At 37.5% G+C, this 24,240-nt stretch overlaps 1 protein-coding gene across 1 annotated transcript in view; it reads left to right on the forward strand.

Moving 5' to 3' along the window:
- The window catches only part of SMARCA1 (SWI/SNF related, matrix associated, actin dependent regulator of chromatin, subfamily a, member 1), a 33,731-nt gene that overhangs the window by 498 nt on the left and 8,993 nt on the right, over positions 1-24,240 (forward strand). Inside the window, exons 2-22 of the mRNA XM_041396739.1 lie at positions 3,118-3,204; positions 5,441-5,607; positions 6,492-6,592; positions 6,714-6,814; positions 7,090-7,269; positions 8,576-8,731; positions 8,970-9,101; positions 9,844-9,912; positions 10,646-10,755; positions 11,409-11,635; positions 12,187-12,308; positions 12,691-12,843; positions 14,187-14,319; positions 15,281-15,429; positions 16,023-16,142; positions 18,350-18,460; positions 18,644-18,757; positions 20,615-20,737; positions 22,248-22,380; positions 23,165-23,283; positions 23,483-23,695. Of these exons, the coding sequence (XP_041252673.1) occupies positions 3,118-3,204; positions 5,441-5,607; positions 6,492-6,592; positions 6,714-6,814; positions 7,090-7,269; positions 8,576-8,731; positions 8,970-9,101; positions 9,844-9,912; positions 10,646-10,755; positions 11,409-11,635; positions 12,187-12,308; positions 12,691-12,843; positions 14,187-14,319; positions 15,281-15,429; positions 16,023-16,142; positions 18,350-18,460; positions 18,644-18,757; positions 20,615-20,737; positions 22,248-22,380; positions 23,165-23,283; positions 23,483-23,695 (2,820 nt within the window). The remainder of the gene's footprint in view (positions 1-3,117; positions 3,205-5,440; positions 5,608-6,491; positions 6,593-6,713; positions 6,815-7,089; positions 7,270-8,575; positions 8,732-8,969; positions 9,102-9,843; positions 9,913-10,645; positions 10,756-11,408; positions 11,636-12,186; positions 12,309-12,690; positions 12,844-14,186; positions 14,320-15,280; positions 15,430-16,022; positions 16,143-18,349; positions 18,461-18,643; positions 18,758-20,614; positions 20,738-22,247; positions 22,381-23,164; positions 23,284-23,482; positions 23,696-24,240) is intronic.

Below are 24,240 nucleotides of genomic sequence, written 5' to 3' on the forward strand. Positions count from 1 at the left end.
AGTACATTCAGATGTTTTATCCCAGTTACTGACAGTCCATTTTGCCTGTAAAGAATGTTTGAAGTTTTATTTTATTATGCATACAGTCATGGGATGCTTTACTTGGTTGCTCAAGAGAAAATGTTTAAGGGCTATTTCTCTGTTGTATTCAACTTACTCTGCAAAATTTTATGCATGTCAACTGTACAGTCACAGCATCTGCATAACAGTGGCAATCATGCAACCTGTTGTGCTCTGCTCCCCTGTCAGTGTTTTAGTTCATAAATATACTTCATAAATACTATTCATAAATAGTCTTTGTTGTACTACCAAAGCTGGTAGTATACTGGCTATTTGAAAACGTATTTCCACCTTGTATATGTGAGTTGAACCCTGAAGGAACCCTAATTTAATTATTCTTAGTGCATCTGTTCAGAGTTTTCAGTAGCACAAGTTGCAAGAGTGAAGTCAGCTAAAGCAGCAGCAGCAGTTCTTGTTCCCAGTTGTTTGTTTAGGTGTTCATGGGGCCTCCTCACTTTGGGACTGTTAAACTTTCTGAAAAGAAATCTCTCAGCCTGAATTTGGGAGCTCTGTTTAGGGTAGTTTAATATTAGAGATTTTAAGGGGAGTATTTTGTATCTTTGGAATACTCAGGATCTTTTGAAAGTGCTGTGTGGATGTTGTAAGGTGTTTAAATGACCCCAGTTTTCAGGGGACTGTTTAATCTGTAATGGAAATAGGTTCTAGAGTAGAGACAAATTGTTACTGGTGAGTTTCCTGAGCTAAAAATGAAACTACTTTTGTGGTGGTGAATTGCACAGAGACTTCTGCTGTTCTGGTCCTGACAAGTCAGCGCTCTACGTGATGAAGATATGTTGTGTAAAGTTTCTAGGGAAAAACTCTCAGACTTTGTGAAGTATTTTGTGTTTCTGTGTTGTATAAAGCTACATGGTCCAGTTGTTAGGGGGAAGTATTCTTACTCATACCAAAATCTAGTGACTGTCAAAGTGTAGATTTTTGTAATTGAGAGCATTATGCAGAAGCAAGTCTGGGTATGATGCCTGTCCCTGCCTGCCTGGCACCCCTAGCACAGAGCAGTGCTTCAGTGAACCTGCAGCAGGTTCTCCCCGTTGTGAGGAGAGGAGGGGCACAGCAATGATGTGTCATGTTGGTCACTTTCACTGGCTTTTGACAGTCTCCTGTTTGTTATTTCTGATACTGTGGAGCCATCAGCATTCAACAGAAACACTGCAGTAAGAAGCTGGGGGGGGGCAGGGACAGTGTGTTTTCTCCCTAAGGTGTACCCTGATTTTATTGTGCTGTGGCTGTGTGTGCTGTGGTCAGCTCATTTACTGTTTTAACTCAGAGTGTGTTATTCAGAAATACTTATTTCAGAATAAATTGTATTTTATGCCACCATAAGTTTTATCCTTCTGGGATAATCTGAGTAAGAACAGAACTGGCATTGCAGCTGTCTGCCTTGGGGCTAAGTAAGATAATATTGCATGGCAATTTGTTTGGAGAACTTTCAGTTTTAAGAGATTCTCATAATACTGAGTTGTTCTGCTTGAAGAAACTTCATACTTCTCTGAGGTAGACAGACAGCTTTTTTCTAGTAACACATATCTATCTCATTTATTTCTAGGGTGAGTGAGGGAGATGCCTGAAATGGCCTACTGTCAATTTGTTTTCATTTAAGGAATAATTTGACACTTCACTTGAAGGACTGGACCTGATATTAGCAATGTCAGTCTGTATTTTTGGAGTGTATGTTGTTTAGTAATGTAATGGGGGTGTGAATATACACATCTGTGCCACCTCTCTTTGGCATGTTGGAGTAACTTGGTTTTCTGAGATGAGCTGATTAACTGTGTGATGGAAGAACATTTAAGTGAATAGAATATTTCTAATGCTATGTATTTGCAACATTTGGCCTTACACAGGTGATTTGGAGCATTTATAAAATCATTAAGCTGTCAAGCAGCTTCATTATGCACTTAGTACTGTTCACCTCTGCAGAGAATTATGGCTTTGGGCCAAACTTGGAGCAGTAATCTCTGACTTCAGAAAATATTCCTCCCATTTGTATGATTGTGCTTAAAGAAGAAGCTGGCATGTGTATTCATCAGTAAAGTTCTGAAATTTAAATGCAATGTTGCTTAACAGATTTTTAAATATTTGGTACCATTTTGGCCTGGTTTTGCTACTGGACCCTGAATAGTTTAGAGTAATTATTATTTTAATGTATTTAATAGTAGTCTGATATTTAAAGCAGATTTGTGCTCTGCACTATTTTATGCAGACATGCACTCTTGCAGTTCCTTCCAGTTTATTCAGAGCTTTTCAAAAATATTTTTAGAATTTAAAGCATCTCAAAATCGATTTATTTTTTATTGGCATATTTCAAAGACCAGTTAGGAGAGTTTTCCTTTATTAGGGAGGGAAAAAAATCTACCACTTCATCATTTTACCAATATAGTTGTGAAAAACCTGCTTTGAGCTTCACAATTGAAGGCAGCTATGAATCTCATAAACTGCAAAAGTTACATTTTAGTTACAATTCCTTAGATTTCTTTCATATATAGTAAATAAGGTGGTTCTTCTGCTGTGTGAGAGTGTCCATGGAGTTGTTGCTGCATGGATTGAATTGGTTGGTTGTCTGTCTTCCTAGGTTTATGGTTAAGTGTAGTTAAGCTGTGTTTCCAATTGAACTTGTGCCTGTTCATCTGGAAGTGGAAACAGAAAAAACCCAACCGAAATGCAAGGGTCAGCAGCTTACAATTAGGAATCTGACAGTTAGAAACCAAAACTTTAAATTTTTTAAAATATCATTTCAAGATACTAAACTTAATTATGCATTTACAGTGAGATCTCTGTAAAAGATTAAACTTAGTTGTCTTTCAGTAATTTCTTTCAATTTGGATCCTGTGTGTAGAGATAGATACGTCCACATCATCGTGGACATGATGCTTTAGGTAAAATGATTAATGCACTCTTTAATTTTGAGATAATTATTTTTAAAAAGTAGCATGCTTGTCTTGCAGTTTTTAGGTTTGTTCATTTTGCTGTAGTTTGATACATTTTGCTAAAAAAGTAAATAAACTGGTGTTTATGCAATGTTTAACTTTTGAATTCCAGAAAAATGATCCCCCATTCCAACTCAAACTTCCTCCAAAGGCAGCTAGACCTGAAAAAGAAGTTGACCCAGAATATGAAGAGAAGATGGTAAGTGCTTTCATGAGAAAATGTTCTGCAGCTTTTAATGGCACTTGGTTGTTGGAGCAGGATCAGCACAGTTATGAGGAGTTATTGCAGCCTGGATGTGTCAGGAAAGAAAACCAAATCAAGATTCATGTAGATGTCTAGGCCATGTCGTGTCTCTCACAGTGACTAACAGGTCAGGTAGTGGTAGTGCTGTTAAATACTGTCCCATTATTCCAAGTATTTTTGTCTGCCTGGTTTTTGGAGTTGTAGCCTGTGATTTTTATACTCAGTAGTTGTCGGAGGATTTTTGCTTTTGTGGTTTCTTTTTTAGTTGTCCACACCCATCTGTGGTAAGAAGCTACTATTCAATGACATTTTACAGTTACAACTCTCCCCATTTTGTTTTGAATTGGTCTCTGTCACTTTTATTTGATGACTCCTTGGGTCATGTCAGAGGCATCCTTAAGCTACTTCTTACTTAAGAAGCTGCCAGTTTCTCTCATATAAAAACAAGGCTTTAAATATTTAAATGCCCCATAATATGTGTGCCATAACAATGCAAAAGAGGATTTGTCCATGACACCAGTGCTGGGAGCTTGTAGTGCTGGAGAGGAGATGTAACAGGGTAGCTTCTGTGTTACAAAGAGGCAAAAACCTGCAGGACTCCTTGGGTCATATTTGTAGTAAGTTCTTGGTTTAAGCTGGTACCTCTATCTTACATCATTTTTAAAAGCTTTAATGTTAAATGGATGCCAAATAATCCATTGAATGGACTGGGTATCACAGAAGTCAGGGAAGAATATAACTGTTAGACATAGAAAAATTGATACCTATGTGTATGAACACATAATTTATAGCGAAAGAGAAGAGCAGCATTGAATCTGTTCTTCAGGAATGAATTGAGTAAACAGCTAAACTTGTTTCACATGACCTTACAACTTCTCTAAATTACAGTGTTAGTTCAGTTGTCCTAAGAGGCAAAGGGATTACATACCAAAAAACTACCTTTTATCAATTGTGCAGTTATGAGCTAGACCTTTACTGTTTTATCAAGATGTACTGTTTATACTAAGCCTATGATATTGCAGGCAGGAAATTATGCTGTTTCATTAATATAGATCCTTACCAACAATGATTATTTTGCCAAACGATCGTGTATTGTTTGTTAACTATGAATCCTCTGAGTGCATTTGTTTTTATACTGATGATCATAAACATCAATTCCTCTACTTCCCCCTTCTATAATTTCTTTTTCATAAAGGTTTTTGACAACCGAATGCAATGTAAATATCAAGTCATTTACAGAAATGATCCGATAATAATGCAAGGTGGGGAAGAGCAGTATTTTTTTTTCCCAGATGTTGGTATCGCTCTTTGGCGAGTGGAGCGCGGTTAAAGAAACGCGGCGCCCTCGTGTGGCGGCATGGAGCATTGCACGGCAGGAGCGTCCTGCTGCCCTTTGCTCGGCGGTTCTGCTGTTGTTGATTCTTGCTTGCTGCAAGCGGCCTGCAGCAAGGCGTTCTCTGGGTCTGGTATTCCTTGGAAAGGTCACGATGCAGAGCTACGGTTTCACTTCTGTCCTTGATGTCATGATATGTGAATGGGATCACATGGACATTGCCTTACATGGTGTTTAGATTTCTCATAAAGAAACTGATAACAATTGCATTCTCTCAGACAGAATTTGCATTTTTTCATATTTTTCTTTAAAATGATGTAGCATGTTGTCTTCTAAGTATAAGGAAGGCCGTGTTTTGCTGCGTGACATAATGAAGTGCATGTGCCCCATTGAGATGGCAAAATGAAATGCTCAGAACATGAAATCTGACAGCAAAATTCACAAACTTGAGTGAAAGCGGTTCAACCATTACTTCAGAAATAGTTCTAAAAGCAGACCTACTATGTTGTTGTCTTTGATCAAATCCTGATAGCCTTGAAGCTGATGAAGTTCTGCCACTGACGAGCAAGGTTAGGATTTCATCCCTTACTGCAAGTCATAACTTTAGTTTTATCTTTTGTAGACAAAGATTAAAGCATCCTTTCACCACTGCTGGTGTGCCATGAAGCAGCTCCAGCTCTGTTTCACAATGCTTGTAGCCCTCTTGAGTTGTCTAACAGATGGTCTTGTCAGTTTTTCTTCATATAAGTTGTTCTCATGAGTGTCTGAATTCTGTTTCTTAACAAAAAAACGTTTTTATGAAGAAAAGTTATCTATTTTTCTTTTTTTTTTTAATTCTCTTGTCCCTTTGGAATCCAGAAAGCCGATCGAGCAAAAAGGTTTGAATTCCTCCTGAAGCAGACAGAACTTTTTGCACATTTTATTCAACCTGCAGCACAAAAATCACCAACATCTCCACTGAAAGTCAAGCTGGGACGGCCACGGATGAAGAAAGATGAAAAACAGAGTTTGATTTCAGCTGGGGAGTACGTTTTATTTTTATTTCTGGCTTCTTACATGTTCAAACAACTTAGACTTTTGACATAATTTGTTTAGAGAGTGTACACAGAAATTGTACTTTCAGTAAATCCAGATAATTTCCTATCAGTGGTGTATCAATTTCTTTAAAAGCTGGTTGGTTTGAAAGCATCATCTGCTCCATCAACATAAGTGTGACCTTGGAGCAGAAATGCCCTTTTGAAGCAAGTTGCCTGATTCTTGCCATGTAAAATGCTTTGGTCTGTATTGTGGGGTGACTTTGGAGCGCACAAATTGAATTTCTTTTGCAAGATGCTGAAGGGGCACTCCAGAATTCCACCTGATGTGACCCAGCTGGTAATGCACCAGTCAGTGGGACCTGGGTGGGGCTAGACCAGGTTGTGACAAGGCCGTGTCCACGTAGTGGGGGTGTTGGATCCTCAACAGAGCCTGCCTGTAGTGCCTGTGAGAGGTCTTGAAATAACAGCTAGGTTTTTTGAATGTTTGCAAAATAGCATTCTATTTTAGAAATTTTCATTTTAAAAAAATGTGAATATGTGATTTTTCTGAACTTTGTAATTGTCAAGTAATTGAGGCTAAGGCCACCACTGATGTGTGTTGTATTTCTGTGTTGGTCATTAAAAAATGTCTCAGAGAACTCACGATATTGTCAGGTTATAGCTTTGGCTCTGAAAGAGAGGGCTTCATATCAGCCTTTCCAATCAAAGCTGGAATGACTCCTGAGGAATAATGTGCTAACAGGATGAGAGTTGGGTCAGGGTACCAGAACATTCACACTGTGGGTCAGTGATTGCTTCTGTTGTAATTTGAAGTTTGTAGCAGTGTTTTGAAGTGGTTTTGTTCACACATCAGCGTTGGGCTCTTTCTTTAGGTACCGCCACAGGCGCACGGAGCAGGAGGAGGATGAGGAGCTCCTGTCTGAGAGTCGGAAAACCTCCAATGTGTGCATTCGGTTTGAGGAGTCCCCTTCATGTAAGCACGGTGTTAACAGTTCTCTGATTCATTTGATGTAATTAAGATCTGAGCAGATTGCATTTAAAATTTTCTACTTAGAATTAGTATTTTTCTACTTAGAGGAATCTTACATTTACAGATGTGAAAGGAGGAACACTAAGAGATTATCAGGTTAGAGGTTTGAACTGGATGATCTCATTGTATGAAAATGGAGTTAATGGCATTCTGGCAGATGAAATGGTAAGCAGTAATCTTTTGGATTTTTTGGTGGTAATTATTGACCACAGTACCACATTGAAGTGCTTATAATGTTTCATGAACATGCAGTAGTATGCTTCATTTACAGCAGTCTGATTTTTCAAATCTGAAATTGTAATGAAAGAAATTCTATTGCAAGTATTTTTTGTGTAGTTTGCTTTAAACAAATGGCAGAATTACAAAGTAGGAAAATTGTTTGAAAGTATTTCTCTATAGTATTTCATTTCAGTTTCTTTCCCCCCTCTTTGTCAATGCAGGGGCTCGGTAAGACTCTGCAAACAATAGCTTTGTTAGGCTATCTGAAGCACTACCGCAACATTCCTGGGCCACACATGGTCCTGGTTCCAAAATCAACTTTGCATAACTGGATGAACGAGTTCAAGCGCTGGGTTCCATCCTTACGTGCTGTTTGCCTTATTGGAGATAAAGATGCCAGAGTAAGTGCTTCACATTTCAGAAATTGATGCATTATTTGGCAAAAAATACCAGTTGGGTACGTGGACTTCTCCCTAAGCTATTTCCTTAATTACAGTATATTTTAGTAATCTTTAACTGCATTAATGTTGAAAATGCAAAATGTTATGCTTGTGACTGTGAGGAAAAACTGAAAATCAGTAGATGAAATAATAGATTGGGATCAAAGTACAGCCCTTTGAATTGTCAGTTTTTCTGTTGTCTTTCTCTTTGACTTTTGCACCTATTTTTTATCTCTTTTCCACATTTGTAATGTGACAGTGTGTACTCATTTTTCTTTATTGCACTCACTTTGTTACCTCTCTCTTCACCTTTTTTTAGGTGACTTTTCCCACTCTTGTATTTTACAAGCCTGCCTGGCCTTGTAACTAGGATTCTGTTGTTGAGCTTTTCATCTTTCATTGTGAATGCCTTAAAGTAGATATGGAATGTTTTTCTAACTGAAGGGGATGAATGAGCTGGATGTTTCTGTGAAACATCTGTAGCTGCTTATATGGATTGCATGGCTGCCTGTTATTGCTTGAGGGTAGAAAGGTTCTAGAAGAGGAATTGGAGCTGGCAGTGTGGCCAGGAAGGCCAGGGGCATCCTGGCTTGTACCAGCCATGCTGTGGCCAGCAGGACCAGGGCAATGACTGTCGCCCTGTACTGGGCACTGGTGACATTGAGGTGTTCAGAGAAGGGAACAGAGATTAGGAGGAGCAGCTGAGGGAACTTGTTTTTGTAGGTGATAGGACAAGAGGAAATGGCCTCAGGTGCACCAGGGGAGATCTGTCTGCATGGCTTTATATGGGATGATGTTCTTTCATGTGAAAGGATTTATTTGCTTTGATGTGTGCCTTGCAAAACAGAGATGGAACAGAGGAGGGAGCTACTTGGGGAAGAGAGAAGATAGTTGGGAGTGGGCTATGTAAGTTGGTTTGATACACTTTTGTGGATTCTATCCTTGGACAAGTTAATTCAGAAGTTTTTTTCCCCTTTTGGTTGTATGTACTCTTTATGAATTACAGAGAAATGATGCTGAAGAGCAAATAGCTAATTTTGAGTAGGAACTAATTTGTGTTTTGCTTAACTCCAGCTTTCTCTGTGCTTGAAGTACAAAGGATAGAAGGCTTTTGTTACAGTAACTTTCAGTTACTGAGAAGATGTTTCAGATGAATTTTGTGTGCTAGTTTACTGCATCAGTGATGGTGTTGGAGACAGCTGTCCCTGAATGCCATAAAAATTGTTCATATTTATAAATGTTTACTAATCCAGTTCTTCTGCTCTAGGCTGCATTTATCCGTGATGTTATGATGCCTGGTGAATGGGATGTTTGTGTTACATCATATGAAATGGTAATTAAAGAGAAATCAGTCTTCAAGAAATTTAACTGGAGGTACCTGGTAATTGATGAAGCCCACAGAATAAAGAACGAGAAGTCTAAGGTAAAATTGAAATTGTTTCATACTTGGAAGTTAGTTCAGTACAAAAGGATGCATCTGATTTGAGAAGATTTCAAGTGTTAGCTGTGGTGTTTTTTTAAATAGAAGCAATAAGCTGTTGGGTGGGAAATAGGAATTTCTTAGGTAGCTCATTGTCTCTAATTGTCATTGTTTTGGGTTTCAAAAACTGATCCACTGTGCTTTAGTGTAGATGGTGTTGATAACTATGTCGTGTTTCCAGCTGTCAGAGATTGTACGTGAGTTCAAGACAACAAATCGATTGCTGCTTACAGGAACTCCTTTGCAGAATAACCTCCATGAGCTGTGGGCATTACTCAATTTCCTTTTACCTGATGTCTTCAATTCTGCAGATGTAAGTTGATGTTTGGAAGTACAGTGTTGTTATTTTGATTTGCAGACTGCCATCAGTAGAAGAATGACCAGCCTAGTAGGAGATGGGGATTGTGCATGACCCAGGTTCAGGGAAATCTCTGTGGCTTACTGTAGACTACTTTTCTTACTCTGCCTTTTTAAAACAGTGCATTCTGCTGGTGTGGATGAGGCCTCAGACCGTTAATAGCAAATGCAATACTTTAAATAGTTCAAGAATTATGCAAAATTTGAGAAAGCAATGAAGTAGCAAGAATGTGAAGTATCCAAACAGACATAAGCCTTTTTTAAAATTTAGAACTTGAGTAATCTTTCTTCTCTTTTACTGTTAATGTTTCTTTGTGCTTGTATTACTTGCTTATGTTATTTTTGCTCTGTTTTCCATCTAATTTTCTTAAGGCTTTAAATTTGGTTTTTTTAACTTTTTGCCCCGTCATCATATAAGCACTGAAGGGAAGCACTTGGACACTGCAGTGATGAGCGTGGAAAGTTGTATATTAAGCAGAGTATAATGGTATTTTGTCTGCAGAGTGATGCACTTGACTCAAGTGTTAAAATGTACCGGGGAGTTGGCACAGAATTGCAGACTGATTTTTTTCTTTCACAGAAGTAATTTGTCTCAAGATTTATGCCACTTTCAGCTGGAATGAGAGAGAGCCAGTGTGTGTCTGTTAGAAGTGCAGATGATAAACTGTTCTTACCAATTGTGTTGTTTCTCATCACAGGATTTTGACTCATGGTTTGACACTAAAAATTGTCTCGGTGATCAGAAACTTGTAGAAAGACTTCATGCTGTAAGTAATTAAAGCTGTAATCACATGTCATTATTAGCATGCACACTGTAAAGAAGAAAACCAGATTATTTTCCCCTTCATCTCAAAGCTGAAAAGATGAACATGAAGGTCTTTAGTTACAGGAATGCCTATCAGAATTTTGATTAATTAAGCATCTTATCATAGGTACTACTTTTTGTGTGTTACTGTTTGAAGCAGACAAAACCTGAACATAAAATATGAAAACAAAGAATTTGGAGATCTTCTTGAAACCATTTATTATTGTGAATAGTACACTGATAGACATCATGCTAATCTGAATAAAAGCATGCCTCTACCTTTGTTTTACTGTGCATGAGATAAGACATTTTTTGCAGTAGCAAAAGAGGTCAGAGAAACTACAATACACATTGCTTATACTTGAAATGTTGATGTGTTTTGTCCCTGCTAGTGGAAATGGAACAGGGCTTGTGTTAAAAAGGATTAAATTTTATAAACTTCAGAGTTTTGCCCCTTCTTAAGATAACAACTGGGATGATTATGGCAATCCTTATATAGGGATACACATATTTATGTGTGAGTTTAGTCATTGCTGGACCACTTCGTTTTACCGAATTTTTCTAATGGATTCACCATGACAGCAATAGATACCAATTAGTTCTGAATAAATATCAGATAATTGAATGTGTTAGTTTTGTATTTGTGGCAGTCAATTTTATACATTTATCTGTGTTAAACATCTTAATTTGTGTAGGTTTTGAAGCCGTTTCTCTTACGTCGCATAAAAGGTGAAGTAGAAAAGAGTTTGCCTCCAAAGAAGGAAGTAAAAATTTATCTTGGGCTCAGCAAAATGCAGAGAGAATGGTGAGTTATTTACATCAAAGTAAGATTATTTTCTGATAAACACTGTAGCTCTTCACACTGATACTTTTTTCCCTTACATTTGCATATTGAGACAGTCAGAGAAACTTATTTATAGCTGTCTTAGGGCTTTGGTAAAAAATGCACAAGTTTCAGAGAGCTCAGGAAGGGTAATGAAAAGAGCTGGGGGGAAGAAAGGAGAAACTTTTGTCCTTCCTTAAGTTTATTTCAAAGGACAAATGCCTCCTAAGCTTCCTTCAAGCCAAGTATGTATGCACCAAAAAGTCTTATCTGAAATTAAAAGAAAACCTTGAGGAGCTACATACCCAAAAGAGCCATGAGACAAGGAGCCAGGTCAGTGTAGCAGTTTCTGTCAAATAAGTGATATTTTTAATCCACTTTGTTCTACTAAAATAAAAATGTAAAATAATCCAGTGAATGGCAGATCATTGTCACTTGTAGAGAGATTCCCTTTTGTATTTAGGTATGAATTTAGAAATCCTTATTAGTCAGATGTTTCATAGTAGTATAGCTCATTGGTGTATAAACAAAGCCATCTCCCACATCCAGAAATAAGAATGGTGATATTGCAGGGTTTCATTCATTCATTGAAATAAAAACCGGAAAGTTGCTCAAAACTGCCCCTAAAACCTCAGGTACACCAGGATCCTGATGAAAGACATTGATATCCTGAATTCCGCTGGCAAAATGGATAAGATGCGTCTGCTGAATATTCTGATGCAGCTGCGGAAGTGCTGTAACCATCCTTACCTGTTTGACGGTGCTGAGCCGGGCCCTCCTTACACCACTGACACTCATCTCATCACCAACAGCGGTAAAATGTTAGTTCTGGATAAGCTGCTGGCAAAACTCAGAGAGCAGGGTGAGTACTGTTTATGGACAGCAGTGATCTGAATGCTCCTTGTAAGTTAAAGTATCTTTCAAAAACAGCACCGGTTCAGCCTTTCCTGCAGTTGAATGTATTCATCACTTTCTCTGAGGCTTTTGTTGAAAATTAATTTTCTGTATATCTTAACACATGAAGGGAAAGAAATCTTATGGGAATGATGAGTAAGACTAAAATATGGAGAAGCAGAAGGAAAGGAAGAGTAGAGCGTCCCTTCTCCTTTCTGTAAGAAAATTTCTGATGATAGGATTATTTAATCTATGTGCATTAGTCAGCACCAGATTTCCTTACAATGGCTTTAAATGTTCTGTTTCTTTGGTTGTATATTTCTCCTCTGTAATTTATCAAGGAATGTTCTTGAGTGGTTAAATCACTACCAGAAAAGTAACTTGAGAAGAAAGACTTATTTAATTTAGGCATAGTATAGAATATTTCACATAAATTCTCAGTCATGCTCTGTAGTAGCTCGGTGATAAGACCCGTGTGAAAACATAAAATGAATGTCAAAACCTTCTGTGTTCTGTCAGGTTCCAGAGTTCTGCTGTTCAGTCAGATGACTCGTTTGCTGGATATTTTGGAAGACTATTGCATGTGGCGTGGTTATGAGTACTGCAGACTTGATGGGCAGACACCACATGAGGAAAGAGAGGTGGGAAAGTTGTATGCAAACAAGAAAAGCCTTTGTGTTAGGTTAATAAGTTATTATTTCCATATATGTATGTAGCCATGTCATTGTTTAAAGTAAAGCAGAAATGCTACAGTTTTTAAAAGGCTGCTGAGGGAATGTTTTTCCTAACCAAAATCCAGGTGTGTTTCATTTGATCCTCAGCTAAATGAAAAATACAGTATGTTGTGGAGTCAGTATGGATTTTCTCACCTGTCCAGACATACAGTTTCTTACTTTGATAAAATTCTTTTTTATATGAAAATGGTGTAAATTTAAAAGAAATTTAATTGGAAAGCCACCAGCATACTAGAAACTTGTTTGAAAGATCTGATACTTTAGTGGCACCTTTTTTATTTTCTTTCAGGAAGCAATTGACACATTTAATGCTCCTAACAGCAGTAAGTTCATTTTCATGCTGAGTACCAGAGCTGGAGGTCTTGGAATTAATTTGGCAACTGCTGATGTGGTTATTCTCTATGATTCAGATTGGAACCCTCAAGTAGATCTGCAAGCCATGGTGAGTTAACTCCCTAATACACATTTGTTTGTTTAAGCTGTCAGTGTTCCATTTTGTATAACTGTTTTCAGAACTTGCACTTCTGTTATTTTTCTTTACTTTTTGTTTACACAAGACAATACCAAGAAACAAAGGAATTGAATAAAAGGGCATGAACAGAATTTGTGGAGGAAATTGTAGATTTTTGCCTGTAAATATTTGTCTTAATTATTTTCATGAGAGATTACTTCTGTCAAAATACTATATCAATATTGTTAATGGAAATATAATAGAATTATTCTTAATTCTGTCTTTTCAGAAGAGAACAGTCAATGAATATTAGAGGACTGTTTTCAAAATAATAACAGATAACTAAAAGCATGCAGCCTTGTATTTCTCTCATTTTGGAAGTTTATGGTTTTACTTTTTGTTTCTGCATAAGCATAAAGGCATTTGGTGGTGATCCTGGGGGATAATGTTGCCTCTGGGTTAAACTTACTCAAATCTCTCAGTGCTGAATGCAAAATAAATAAGAGTCTGTAATTTGTTTCATGTGGAATAAAACTCATGTGAGCCTTCTTGCATGATTAGTAGGGTGGGTATTTGTTCAGTGGTTTGTAATTTTTAATTTTCTTTTAATGCACTTCAACACATCAAATATTTAATATCAATAGCTCATCCTTTAGATACGTATGTTGACTGCCAATAGTTGACCAACTTCCTGGAGACTGTGAGTGTGATTTGTGAGCTTCAGTAGGGTTATCAGGAAGAAATGAAGAGTACAAGATTTAACATCTCATGTTTAAAGAGAAAATCCTGGTACCCACAGCTTGAAGGACAGCTGTTTAACTTTTTTGTTATTTAAAACAAAAGATAAGAGAGAATAAACACAAGTTTTGTTACAAATGAGTACACTGTGTCAGTCATAAACCTCATTTGCTGGCATGGGACAAGCGCAGTGTTGGAGCTGTGGCTGCAGGAACTCTGCACGTGGAATTAATGTGCTCAAGCCAGTGATACAGAATATCAATAGCTGTGTCAAGTGAGAGAATTCATTTGAAAGCAATACAAGTGTATGCATGTATGTACTCTTGTATGTCCACTTCCCAGCTGCAGTCTGGACAGACATTCAGTTGTCTTCATTTACAAATGAGGGAGATGCATTTATTGCTATGGAATGACTCAAAAATGTAATAGCCAGGTATAAGTAAATATTAGAATACTGGTTTTACAGTGATCTGTGCTTTTGAATAGGCAAGGGACCAAGAAGTATAATGCTAGTTTGAGGCTGCTATTTCTGCAAGCTAACTGTCTATTGCTTGTGAGTTCTTGTTGCTGAACACTCATTGATTTATGTTTGTTAGGATCGTGCGCATCGTATTGGTCAAAAGAAACCAGTACGGGTGTTCCGACTTATCACTGATAATACTGTTGAAGAGAGGATTGTAGAAAGAGCTGAAATAAAACTGAGGCTGGACTCTATAGTTATACAACAAGGTATCAACTGCTATATATGTTTGTCTGCAACAGAATTGTTCAGTCCCTTAAAGTATGGTTAAATAACTGTACAAACGTACAGTATTAGAGAAAGCAGGCCTTGTGTATAATAGCAGTGTACTAAATCAACCTAATGTGCAAGGTATTCACTTGTTCAGCTGAATTATTTTTAAATTCTGTTTTCTGATTAATGTAGACACAAACTTATAGTGAGTCTAAATGAGGGCAGTAAACTACAGCTGAATAGATGTTACTTAGTTTTGTGATATGTTACAAGGAAAAAAGAGAAAATCAGGTATGTTTTATGGCAGTTGAAATAACGATGCACATATGTTTCTGGCCACATAAAGAGTTTACTGGCAATAAAACACCTTTGTGTATTTTTGTTTGGGAGCACTTAAAGGAATAGTTTGTCAAAACTAAGATACTCAAGCTAAGTTTTTAGGGTTGTTTGTATTTACTAAAGGGTGGGCTACTGAAAGGATTATGGTCAAAATTTTGATAGCACGAGAAGAGATAGGATAAGTGAAATTGTGGGATAGCAATTAAATTTTGGGAAGAATAATTAGAAAATTGTGTTGAAATCAGTGGTGTGAATGTTGAAAATGCCAAGCACTTCTTAGTGGTTATTATAGAATACTTTGTAATTGTTCATCTTGAGATAAGATTGTGATCTTAAAAGTTCAGCTAAGTTTATAAGAATAAGAGCTTACATGTAAAATTCAGATTATCTGAATATGAAACATTTTTTTGTTACGACTTGAGTCAAAGTTGTTTCTTTAATTTTCCCCAAAGTTGCCGACTTCTATTTATTCTCATCTTGAGTGAAATGTATTTTTTCTATATGGTTGTTCTGTTTTTCCTTTCTTGTTCTGTCAGTGAAGTTAAAAAAATCCACTGCTTGCATGATCCTACTAGAACTCCCACATTATAACTTTCAACATATTCCTTGTGATTGTAGGAAGGCTCATAGACCAGCAGTCCAACAAACTGGCAAAAGATGAAATGCTGCAGATGATCCGGCACGGAGCCACGCATGTGTTTGCTTCCAAAGATAGTGAGCTGACAGAAGAAGACATAACCACTATTTTGGAAAGAGGTGAAAAGAAGGTTAGAGAGCTGTTTAATATGGAATTCAAAATACCTATGCAGAAAATAGAATGAGATCTGATTACATAAATCTATTTTTACTTTACTGTTTGTGCAGATTTTAAATATTCTGAAAGTTTTGAAGAAGTCGAATTAGTGATTGTAATTATTTTCAAGGTTCATGCTGTGTGCGTCATATCCTAAGCACTGCTTATTTTGTGGTCTTTTAGAAAAATGTAAATTTAATGCCAATAATTCTGACAGACACAAAGTCTTTATGGAACTTCATTAGGTAATAGATAGCTCTATGAAAAAATGAACTGTCATTTCAGCTCCAAGGAGATGGGCATAAATTTAATTTAAATTTTAAAGTTAAATTCTAAATAGTTGTAGGACTACATCCCAGCATAATAAATTTAGTTTAATGGGAAGTCTTGAAGTCAAATTACTCTAAATTGAAAAGGACAATGGGTACCTCTCTTTAGAAGCAAGTGTAAGTAAAAGTTGAAATCAGAAAAAGATATTGAGAATGTTGTAGTAATGATGAAAGCTGTTTTTTTCAGAAAAGATTAAATAGCTTGAGTGAGCCTAAAAATATCTTCTTCTCATTTTAGACAGCTGAAATGAATGAACGATTGCAAAAAATGGGAGAGAGCTCCCTACGAAATTTCACTATGGACACAGAGATGAGCTTATACAACTTTGAAGGTGAAGATTACAGAGAAAAACAAAAGGTAATTTTTTGTAGCATTTAAGCCTTCAGTTTAAAGGTGCAAGCATAAAAGCCTTACTACAAATGTTACGACTATGAAGGTTTCTAGATTCTAGAGTAGTAAGGAACTACTGAAAAATTCACTTGGCTCTGCTTGAGCATTAATATTCTGAATTTTTGTTAAACTACTTTCAGCCCCACTGTTTTTTTCATGGCAAAATCTGATAACATTGCTCAGATGTTATCCCTTCTGCAACAAAACCACTGTGTTGCATGCTACTATACTGCTGCAGTCAGTATTATTTTGCTGTCGCATAACTCAGGTGAAAAAACAGGCCTGATAATAATTTTGATGTGGATCTTGGAATTGATTCTGTTTTTGCAGTGAAGGTTTGTCTTAGTTTGAAAGACACTTGTCTGCTAGGGAAGGCAGGAGCCTCTCTTGGAATGGAAAATGTAAACCCCTTCCCTCTGATACTATAATTTGAAATGAAGGAGCTCTCAGGCAAAGATGTGAGGATAGGAATAACAGTTCTTTACGGGTATGTATAACAAGGCAAACAACCCCAGCAGCTCTGGCCCCGGAGCAGCCGGAGCCGGGAGCCCAGGGACGGCTGGGCCGCGGCCTTCCCGCCGTGCAGTTCCGGGCACGGCCAGCAGGGGCGCTGCTGGCTCCCGCTGGGCGGGGCAGGGCGGTGATTCCCCCGCGGCTGCAGGGGGCGCTGTGCGGGCTCGGGGAGCGCGCGGCAATGGCGGATCAGCCCAGAGGGAAGGGATGGAGGAGAGAAGAGTGGCTTTGCTCCACAAACCCTGAGGCAGCTGATCCCAGTGCCCAGCAGGGCTCTGAGGAGTACCAGGCTGGGCTGGCAGGACATCTCGGCGAGCAGGGGGTGCAGGGCTACAGTGCAGCGAGAGCTCGGAGCCATGCCGAAGAAGCAGCAGGGGCGGGACAGTGCGCCCCAGGGAGAGGAGAGCTCAGGATCCCGGGCACCTGAGCACACGGGAACAGGTCCTTCTTTCAGTGAGGTGGGTGTTAATAAGGTCCCAGTTCAGTGGCTGCTCTCACAAGCGGAGGCTCACCCCGTGGCAGAAGAAACAGCTCTGGGCTGGGCTCCAGTGGCAGCAGTAGCAAATTTCCTCCCCCAGGCAGCAGCTTCAACCTCCAAAGCCGAGGGAGAGAGTGCCTGCAGCTGCCCCAGCCTCCTCTTTTACCAGCCCAGTTCCTGAGGTATCTCTACCCCTCAGAGAGAAATTTCCCAGAAGTTAGAAGTGCAACCAGATGCCCATGTCCCCTGAGCTTGGCCACTTCTTTTGTTTTTCTTAAGTACTCAATTGGCAGTGTTTCCCAGCAACTTATGAGGAAAAAAAAATAAAAGTCCCTAAGTAAAAAGGAACAAAAGGAAACAAACGTAGCCCCCAACAAGGTTTTAGTTTGTACATTGATTTTTACCTAATAATAGAAGGATTGTCCATACAAAGAAGTATTGCTCAATCCCACAATGTTGTGTTTGCAGCTCTGTTTTGTACAAGATTATAGTGAAGATATCCTTAAGGTCTTACCTGGAATCAGATATGCGAATTCTTACTCGTTAACGACAAAATGCCCTTCTAACTCAGGTTTTTATTGATTTTGAAAAAAATGTTTAGAAAAATTGATTGATGATAATATAGTACACTGTGTGGATATACACATAAAATTCTTTGTGTTGATAATTTCATTACAAGAAGTGATTAAATACTGCATAGTATGAAATAGCATTAAGGATTTAGTTAAGATTAATTGATTGCTAATGGATTTTTTGTCTGTATTGTAGCCTTTATAGAGGTTATTCATTGTGATATTTAGAGGAGAAGCAATTTATTTATATCACAAGACATTAGAGAATTCAGAGCCCAAGTCCTCAGCCCTTCCATTGTGTTTTGGTAGATGGAATCATAACCCTACTCAGGTGTCTGAAATACTTAGAATACTGTAAAAGAATCTCTTCTTGCCACTGCACTGCCTTACTTGTGTATTATCTTTTAAGTGCTTAAGTATTTGTTATAATCAGCTATAATTTCTAGCTTATTTTTGAGCTCTATTATAGTATCCAAATTATTGAGCACAATCATTAGATTTGCTGTGCAGAAATGCATTCCTGTTTTGCTGTGCCATATTAGTCATTATTCTTGTGACTTTAGGGAAGCAAACAGTTACTTAAGTAGCTTTTTGTTCTGTTCTTTGTGTAGCTGAGCATGATGGAATGGATTGAGCCTCCAAAAAGAGAACGCAAAGCCAATTATGCAGTGGATGCTTATTTCAGAGAAGCCCTACGTGTCAGTGAGCCAAAAGTCCCAAAGGTAAGAAGGTGGCAAGTGTGGAAGGGTTTGGTGTTGTTCTTTTGCTCCTCCTCTCCATGCTGCATCCCTGGCTCTATGCCTGTATTTACAAAGCCATAGGTTGCCACTGCTGCTGAATTATGGTAGTTTACTTGCAGAAAAGTTAAGCTTCTATAATGTTGATTTGTCTGTGTATTTTTGAAGGCTCCACGACCTCCAAAACAACCAAATATTCAGGATTTTCAGTTTTTCCCACCACGGTTATTTGAACTTCTGGAAAAAGAAATTCTGTATTACCGTAAAACTATAGGATATAAGGTAATGCCTATTTTTAATTTTCAAATCAGTGAAATGTATCTGTATTCCATTTTGTAGTTTTGTTGCAGCCTTGACTTGTCAAGCTGTTGTGAAATAAATGGCTTAAAGCCTTTTTTCTTCTGTTTCTGTTCCACTGAGGAGCAGAAAAAAATAATCTGTCATTCTTCCCTTCAGTAAAAATTCTGTGTCTCTGTAGTTCTGTGTTTTGTGGTGGATTCCTAATCATAAAATAGAGTAGAAAAAGGAAAAACAGGTCTGATGCTTCATATACTCAGAACCAAAGGTGTGACATGTGGTCTAGGGTGAGGACAATTTGGATAATATGAAGTCATCTTCCAGAGTATTACTTTTTTGTAAAAACTTTTGTCTATCTTTGTGTTGATATGAAGGTAGTTAAAATGACATATGTTTTGCTTTCGTTTTGCTTTGATTTGAGTGGTTTAAAGGTGTAGTGAAGTCTGAATGTGTTACTACTACAAAAAGGAAACCAGACAACAGATTTCTTGATTTTCCTTTTATTTTTTCTTCCTACTGTGCCTTAGCTGAATTTCTCCCTTTTCCCTGCTGACATTACTGGACAAGCAGTGAACAGATTCTGTTATCCTTACTTGGACCAGTACTGATTGAGTAAACCAAATGGATTCTCTACTTCCAGCCAGACATGTCTGTAACTTGCTTTAAAAAGCCTCAGGTTTTGTGACAGGTTGCAGCAAGAAAAAAAATCATCTAAAAATGTGTTGGAGAGCATAAAATTGTCATACAAAGCAATAGATAGAAAATTGGTGAGAGTAGAATTAATATTAGTAAAATGTATTTTTAAGAAAAAGCAGAAGGGTTTTTAGAATCTTGTTTGCAGCCAAAAGAATTTCATGGGGATGTCAGGATAGAATTGGGATGAGTATGCAGTTAGTTTAGGGAAAGAATTTATTCAATTAATGCTCCAACAAAGAAGGATGAGAGAATTGCTAATGTTGACAATATGCCTGTAAAAAGAGGTGTTTCAGAGCTGTTATGGAAACCTGTCAGCCTGGAAAGGTTGAACATGAATAGTTATCTTAAAAGGTTTGTATGACTGCTTACTGGTGGGGAAGGTGATAAATATAATTAAATTTGTTTAGCTTTGAAGTGGAAGTATAACTTCCAATCTGAAGAGAGTTTATTATAAATACTGAAAACAGCCATAAACAATATCAGGAGGTAACCAATACGCAGAGACCAAGCTTTATGTGTCAGTCTTAATTTAAACCAGTAAAGCCAAGAAGATTTCTTATATATTAGAACCAGCTTAACAGTTCTTATCTTCCACTGCCTTTTGCTGCAGGAGTAAGTATGGTCTACTAAACCTTTACTGGATACTGGTTTCTGACTTGTTTGCTGTTGTGTGCAGTGGAATTGGAGAACAGTTCAGAGGTCACGAATACTAAATTGGTCAGTGTGGAGAGGGACAGATAAAATGTTGTTTGTTCTTGTTTACATCATGTTGTGTCTGATCCTTACTTGGGCAGTGTGCATGGCTTTACAGAAAACCTGGCAGAACTTAGTGTTTCCCTGTAGTTATAAAACACTGTAAACCAGTGAATGTAGGAAAGCAGGTCCTTTGCTGGTGAAAAGTGCCACTGAAATCAGTGAGCTGTGACAGCTCAGCCTCACAGTATCCCAGGGTCATTGTGTGCAGGAGTGGTGGGTTCAGGGCATAACGAACTTAGAACTTAAAGGCAGTTCTGTTTTTGGGAGGAGGGGTTTAAGCAATAAGATCTGAATCTAGGTAGTACACATTTTGTACAGATTAGTGCTTTTAAAATCCAGGCTTTGAAATAACATAGCTGCACTACTGCTTTTTGATACCACTCATTTTAGGTCCCCAGGAATCCTGACCTTCCAAATGCAGCTCAGGTACAAAAGGAGGAGCAAAAGAAGATAGATGAGTCTATGCCTCTGAATACTGAGGAAAGTGAAGAGAAAGAAAAGCTTCTAACACAGGTAAAATAAAATCAGCTAAAGTATTTCATCATATGTTTTTGCTAGTATGGAATATAAGTAATGGTAAATACACACAGGAAAGCTATGCTGATGTTATTGAAGGAAGAAAACACAGAACACGTAATGATTTTGATTGGTTTTGCGTTGAAGGACCTTTCCTGTCCTTGAACAAGTTTACATTTTAGTCATCTACTGTTTCCTTGAAAGTCCTTGAACATTTCTGAGGCAACAGCTTGTGTAGTAGATGTACTACCCAGCAATACATGCAGAAATCCAGTCAGTGGGTTCCTTGTACATGCATAAAGCTTGTGTGTTTTTAAATCAATAAGGGTTTGAATCAGGACGAGCCTGTGTCAACATACATTATGTTTATGCAGGTGTCTAAGGCATGTCACATCCATTAATTCTTGTCCCAGTCGAGTTGTTAGGCATGTCCTTTTTATACTGGGGCTGAATATCTGCCACTGACTAGTTTCTTGACCTTTTGGCAGATTATCCTGCTGAGTGGGCTTATTAAAAGCTGATTGTTAAGGAGAAAGGTGTGTTCAAAGTAAGAGGACTTTTTGATTCAGAAAATTTTCTCTAGAAGAATTGAGGATGGTGTACCTTGGAGGAAAATCACAAGGTCACAATTTCGCTATTAATTCATCTGTGTATAGCAGAGGAAATATTTAAGCTGGTGCTGATATGCATATCAGTACTGCTGTTAATGATTAAAAAGAAATAGTTGTATTGTGTATGTTAGATTCATTCTGAACATGATAATTGTGGACTGAGCTTTTTCAGCTGGAGAACTCAGAAATTTCCATGTAAATACATTTCTGTGATGAAACAAACTCAGTGCACTACAGATTATTGCCCAGGCATGTGATTGTCTTGTTTGTTCTTGTCATTTTCTGCTTTCCCTGTCTTTAAATTGTAACGTCTCTTTCTTAGATGATGCTTTTGTGCATTGCATCCTGTTGTTCAGTTTTGGATTGATTTCTTTGGTACATAACAAATTCTCTCTTTGACAGTGCTTTAGAATTTCCATTTGATTGCATCTTTTTAGACTAGAGATGTTTTCTTGACATATTTATGCTTTCATCCAGCTGTTTGTCTGGTTCCAGGTTTGCAGATGTCTGAAGTAGGAGCTCTTGCTTTAGATACTTGCACTGCTCTAAGAACTTGTGATGACACAGGCATTGCTGCACCTTGTACTGCTCTGAAGTGTGGTGCTTGTATCTGCAGAAGTGCAACTTGTTTCTTTGGAGAAGTATCACAAAAACTTTAAAAAGAAAGGATAAAAAGCCATTACTAGTGCATGTGGAGTCATGGCCAAAAATAACTCTTAAGTGATAGATTCAGTAATAAGCCCTGGATAACAAAGTTTATGCAAGTCCTGAAAGACCATTAGCCACTGTAATTGTGTGATGTTGTAGAGGAGCAAATGGTACATAAATAAATCAAAATTTTGGAAAATGCTTCCCTTCAACTTGACAATGCCTTTTTTATCTCTTGTTGCTTACAGGGTTTTACAAACTGGAATAAAAGAGATTTTAATCAGTTTATTAAAGCTAATGAGAAATATGGTCGTGATGATATAGACAATATTGCCCGTGAGGTGGAAGGAAAGTCACCTGAGGAGGTCATTGAGTACTCAGGTTTGTGATATTTTGAAATACATTTATTTCCTAATACCAAAGTATTACCATGATTTTTAAAAACGTTTTAAATGTTCTTTTAAATTACGAGACAGAGAATTTGGATGCATTTAAGAATTTTTTTTTGTTAAAGTGTGCAGCTTTTTTTTTTTTTTTAGAAGACTAAATTCTATTAAAAAGGTTAATCTTGTAGCATGTAATTAACACCTACAACTGCCTTTAGCCCTCCTTAGTCAAGATTTAGAATTTGACATAGTTAATTCTCGTTGACAACATGGACTTGTGCAATTGTGAATTTGCCTTTTAGTGCCAGTGTGATTCTTTATGCTGTATCTGTGCTATTTTAGCTAGCACACTGTATCTTTGTCTTTTGTATTTACACAGTGCTTTTGAGATTTCTTCCTCTTTCAGCCTTGGATGTAATTTTACTAAACACCTTCATAAAATCAACTTCACAATGTTGTTTCTTGTAGTTAAAAAGGAAGAGCTCCACAAGAGTTCCTTTCAGTGTTGAATTTATTTTACGATTAATTATGTTGCATGTAAATTTTGTTAGAATTTTTGTAAGCCTTTACTTACAGCTAACTTTTAAATATACTGAATAAAGAGTTAGTGCAAGCTTATTTTTTGGCTAGCACAGTAAGCTGGAGAGCATTAGCTCTCTGTTTAAGATTTAATGGAAACACAAGGTAAATTCTTTTTTTTTTTGTTAGATTATCTTAACAGTAAAGTCATAAGAACAGAGGAAAAGATTATATTCAACAATTTTGTTTTGTGTTTTTAGCTGTTTTCTGGGAACGTTGTAATGAACTACAGGACATTGAGAGGATTATGGCTCAGATTGAACGAGGAGAGGCCAGAATTCAACGGAGGATCAGTATCAAGAAAGCCCTTGATGCCAAAGTAATTATTCCAGGTTTTTTTGTTTTCTGCACCTGACTTCTTCCAAAAATTCCTTCAGAAAAGGCATAATTGGGGATGAGAGTTGTCTTTTTATGCAGCATAGGTAGTATACCATCTCTCAGTGATCTGCAGTATCATGTAATGATTCCTTGATGTAGCATTGTATGTTTATTAGCCCTTATTTTTGTTTTGCATTCAGATTGCAAGGTACAAAGCACCTTTTCATCAGCTGCGTATTCAGTATGGAACAAACAAAGGGAAAAACTACACAGAAGAAGAAGACAGGTTTTTGATCTGTATGTTACACAAGATGGGCTTTGACAAGGAGAACGTGTACGAGGAGCTGAGGCAGTGCGTGCGCAACGCGCCTCAGTTCAGGTTCGACTGGTTTATCAAATCCAGAACTGCCATGGTAGGTACCCCTCACAGGGACTAGGCATGACATGAGGCATCTTGTTCTTTTTTTTAAGCACCACCACATAAAATTTGTTTAGGAAACAAGTGCTGAAAGAATAACTTCGGGTTTTATTTTCATTTTTGTTTTTTTTTATAGTAACCTTTTGCCTTAGTACAGAAAAAATACAATACAGCTGAAACACAGATTAGAAAACCTGCCAGAATGAAGTCCCATGTTACCCAAAGGCATTAAGGCAGAGGTAGACTAGACTTACAAATATCCTTGTTACTTTTATTGCAAACTGAGTGTTTTACCAAACAATGTCTCTTAAAATATGTCTCTTTTAGAGTTGTTGCATAATATTAGAGATTGAAGACATGTGAATAATATACAGTATTTAATTTCTAACAGCATGAGGAAAGTTGGTGATTCACATAGAAATTAATCATTGAAGCAATAGGTTTAAAATGCACTTTGTAGTTTGTGGATATGGATTATCCTATGCAAGTGCTTAAATTTCTTTAGATATACTTTACTGAAAATTTTGTTTGTATTTAGTG

The sequence above is a fragment of the Onychostruthus taczanowskii genome, unplaced genomic scaffold (genome assembly GCF_017590055.1).
Source record: "Onychostruthus taczanowskii isolate IOZ18803 unplaced genomic scaffold, ASM1759005v1 scaffold13, whole genome shotgun sequence".
NCBI lineage: Eukaryota > Metazoa > Chordata > Aves > Passeriformes > Passeridae > Onychostruthus > Onychostruthus taczanowskii.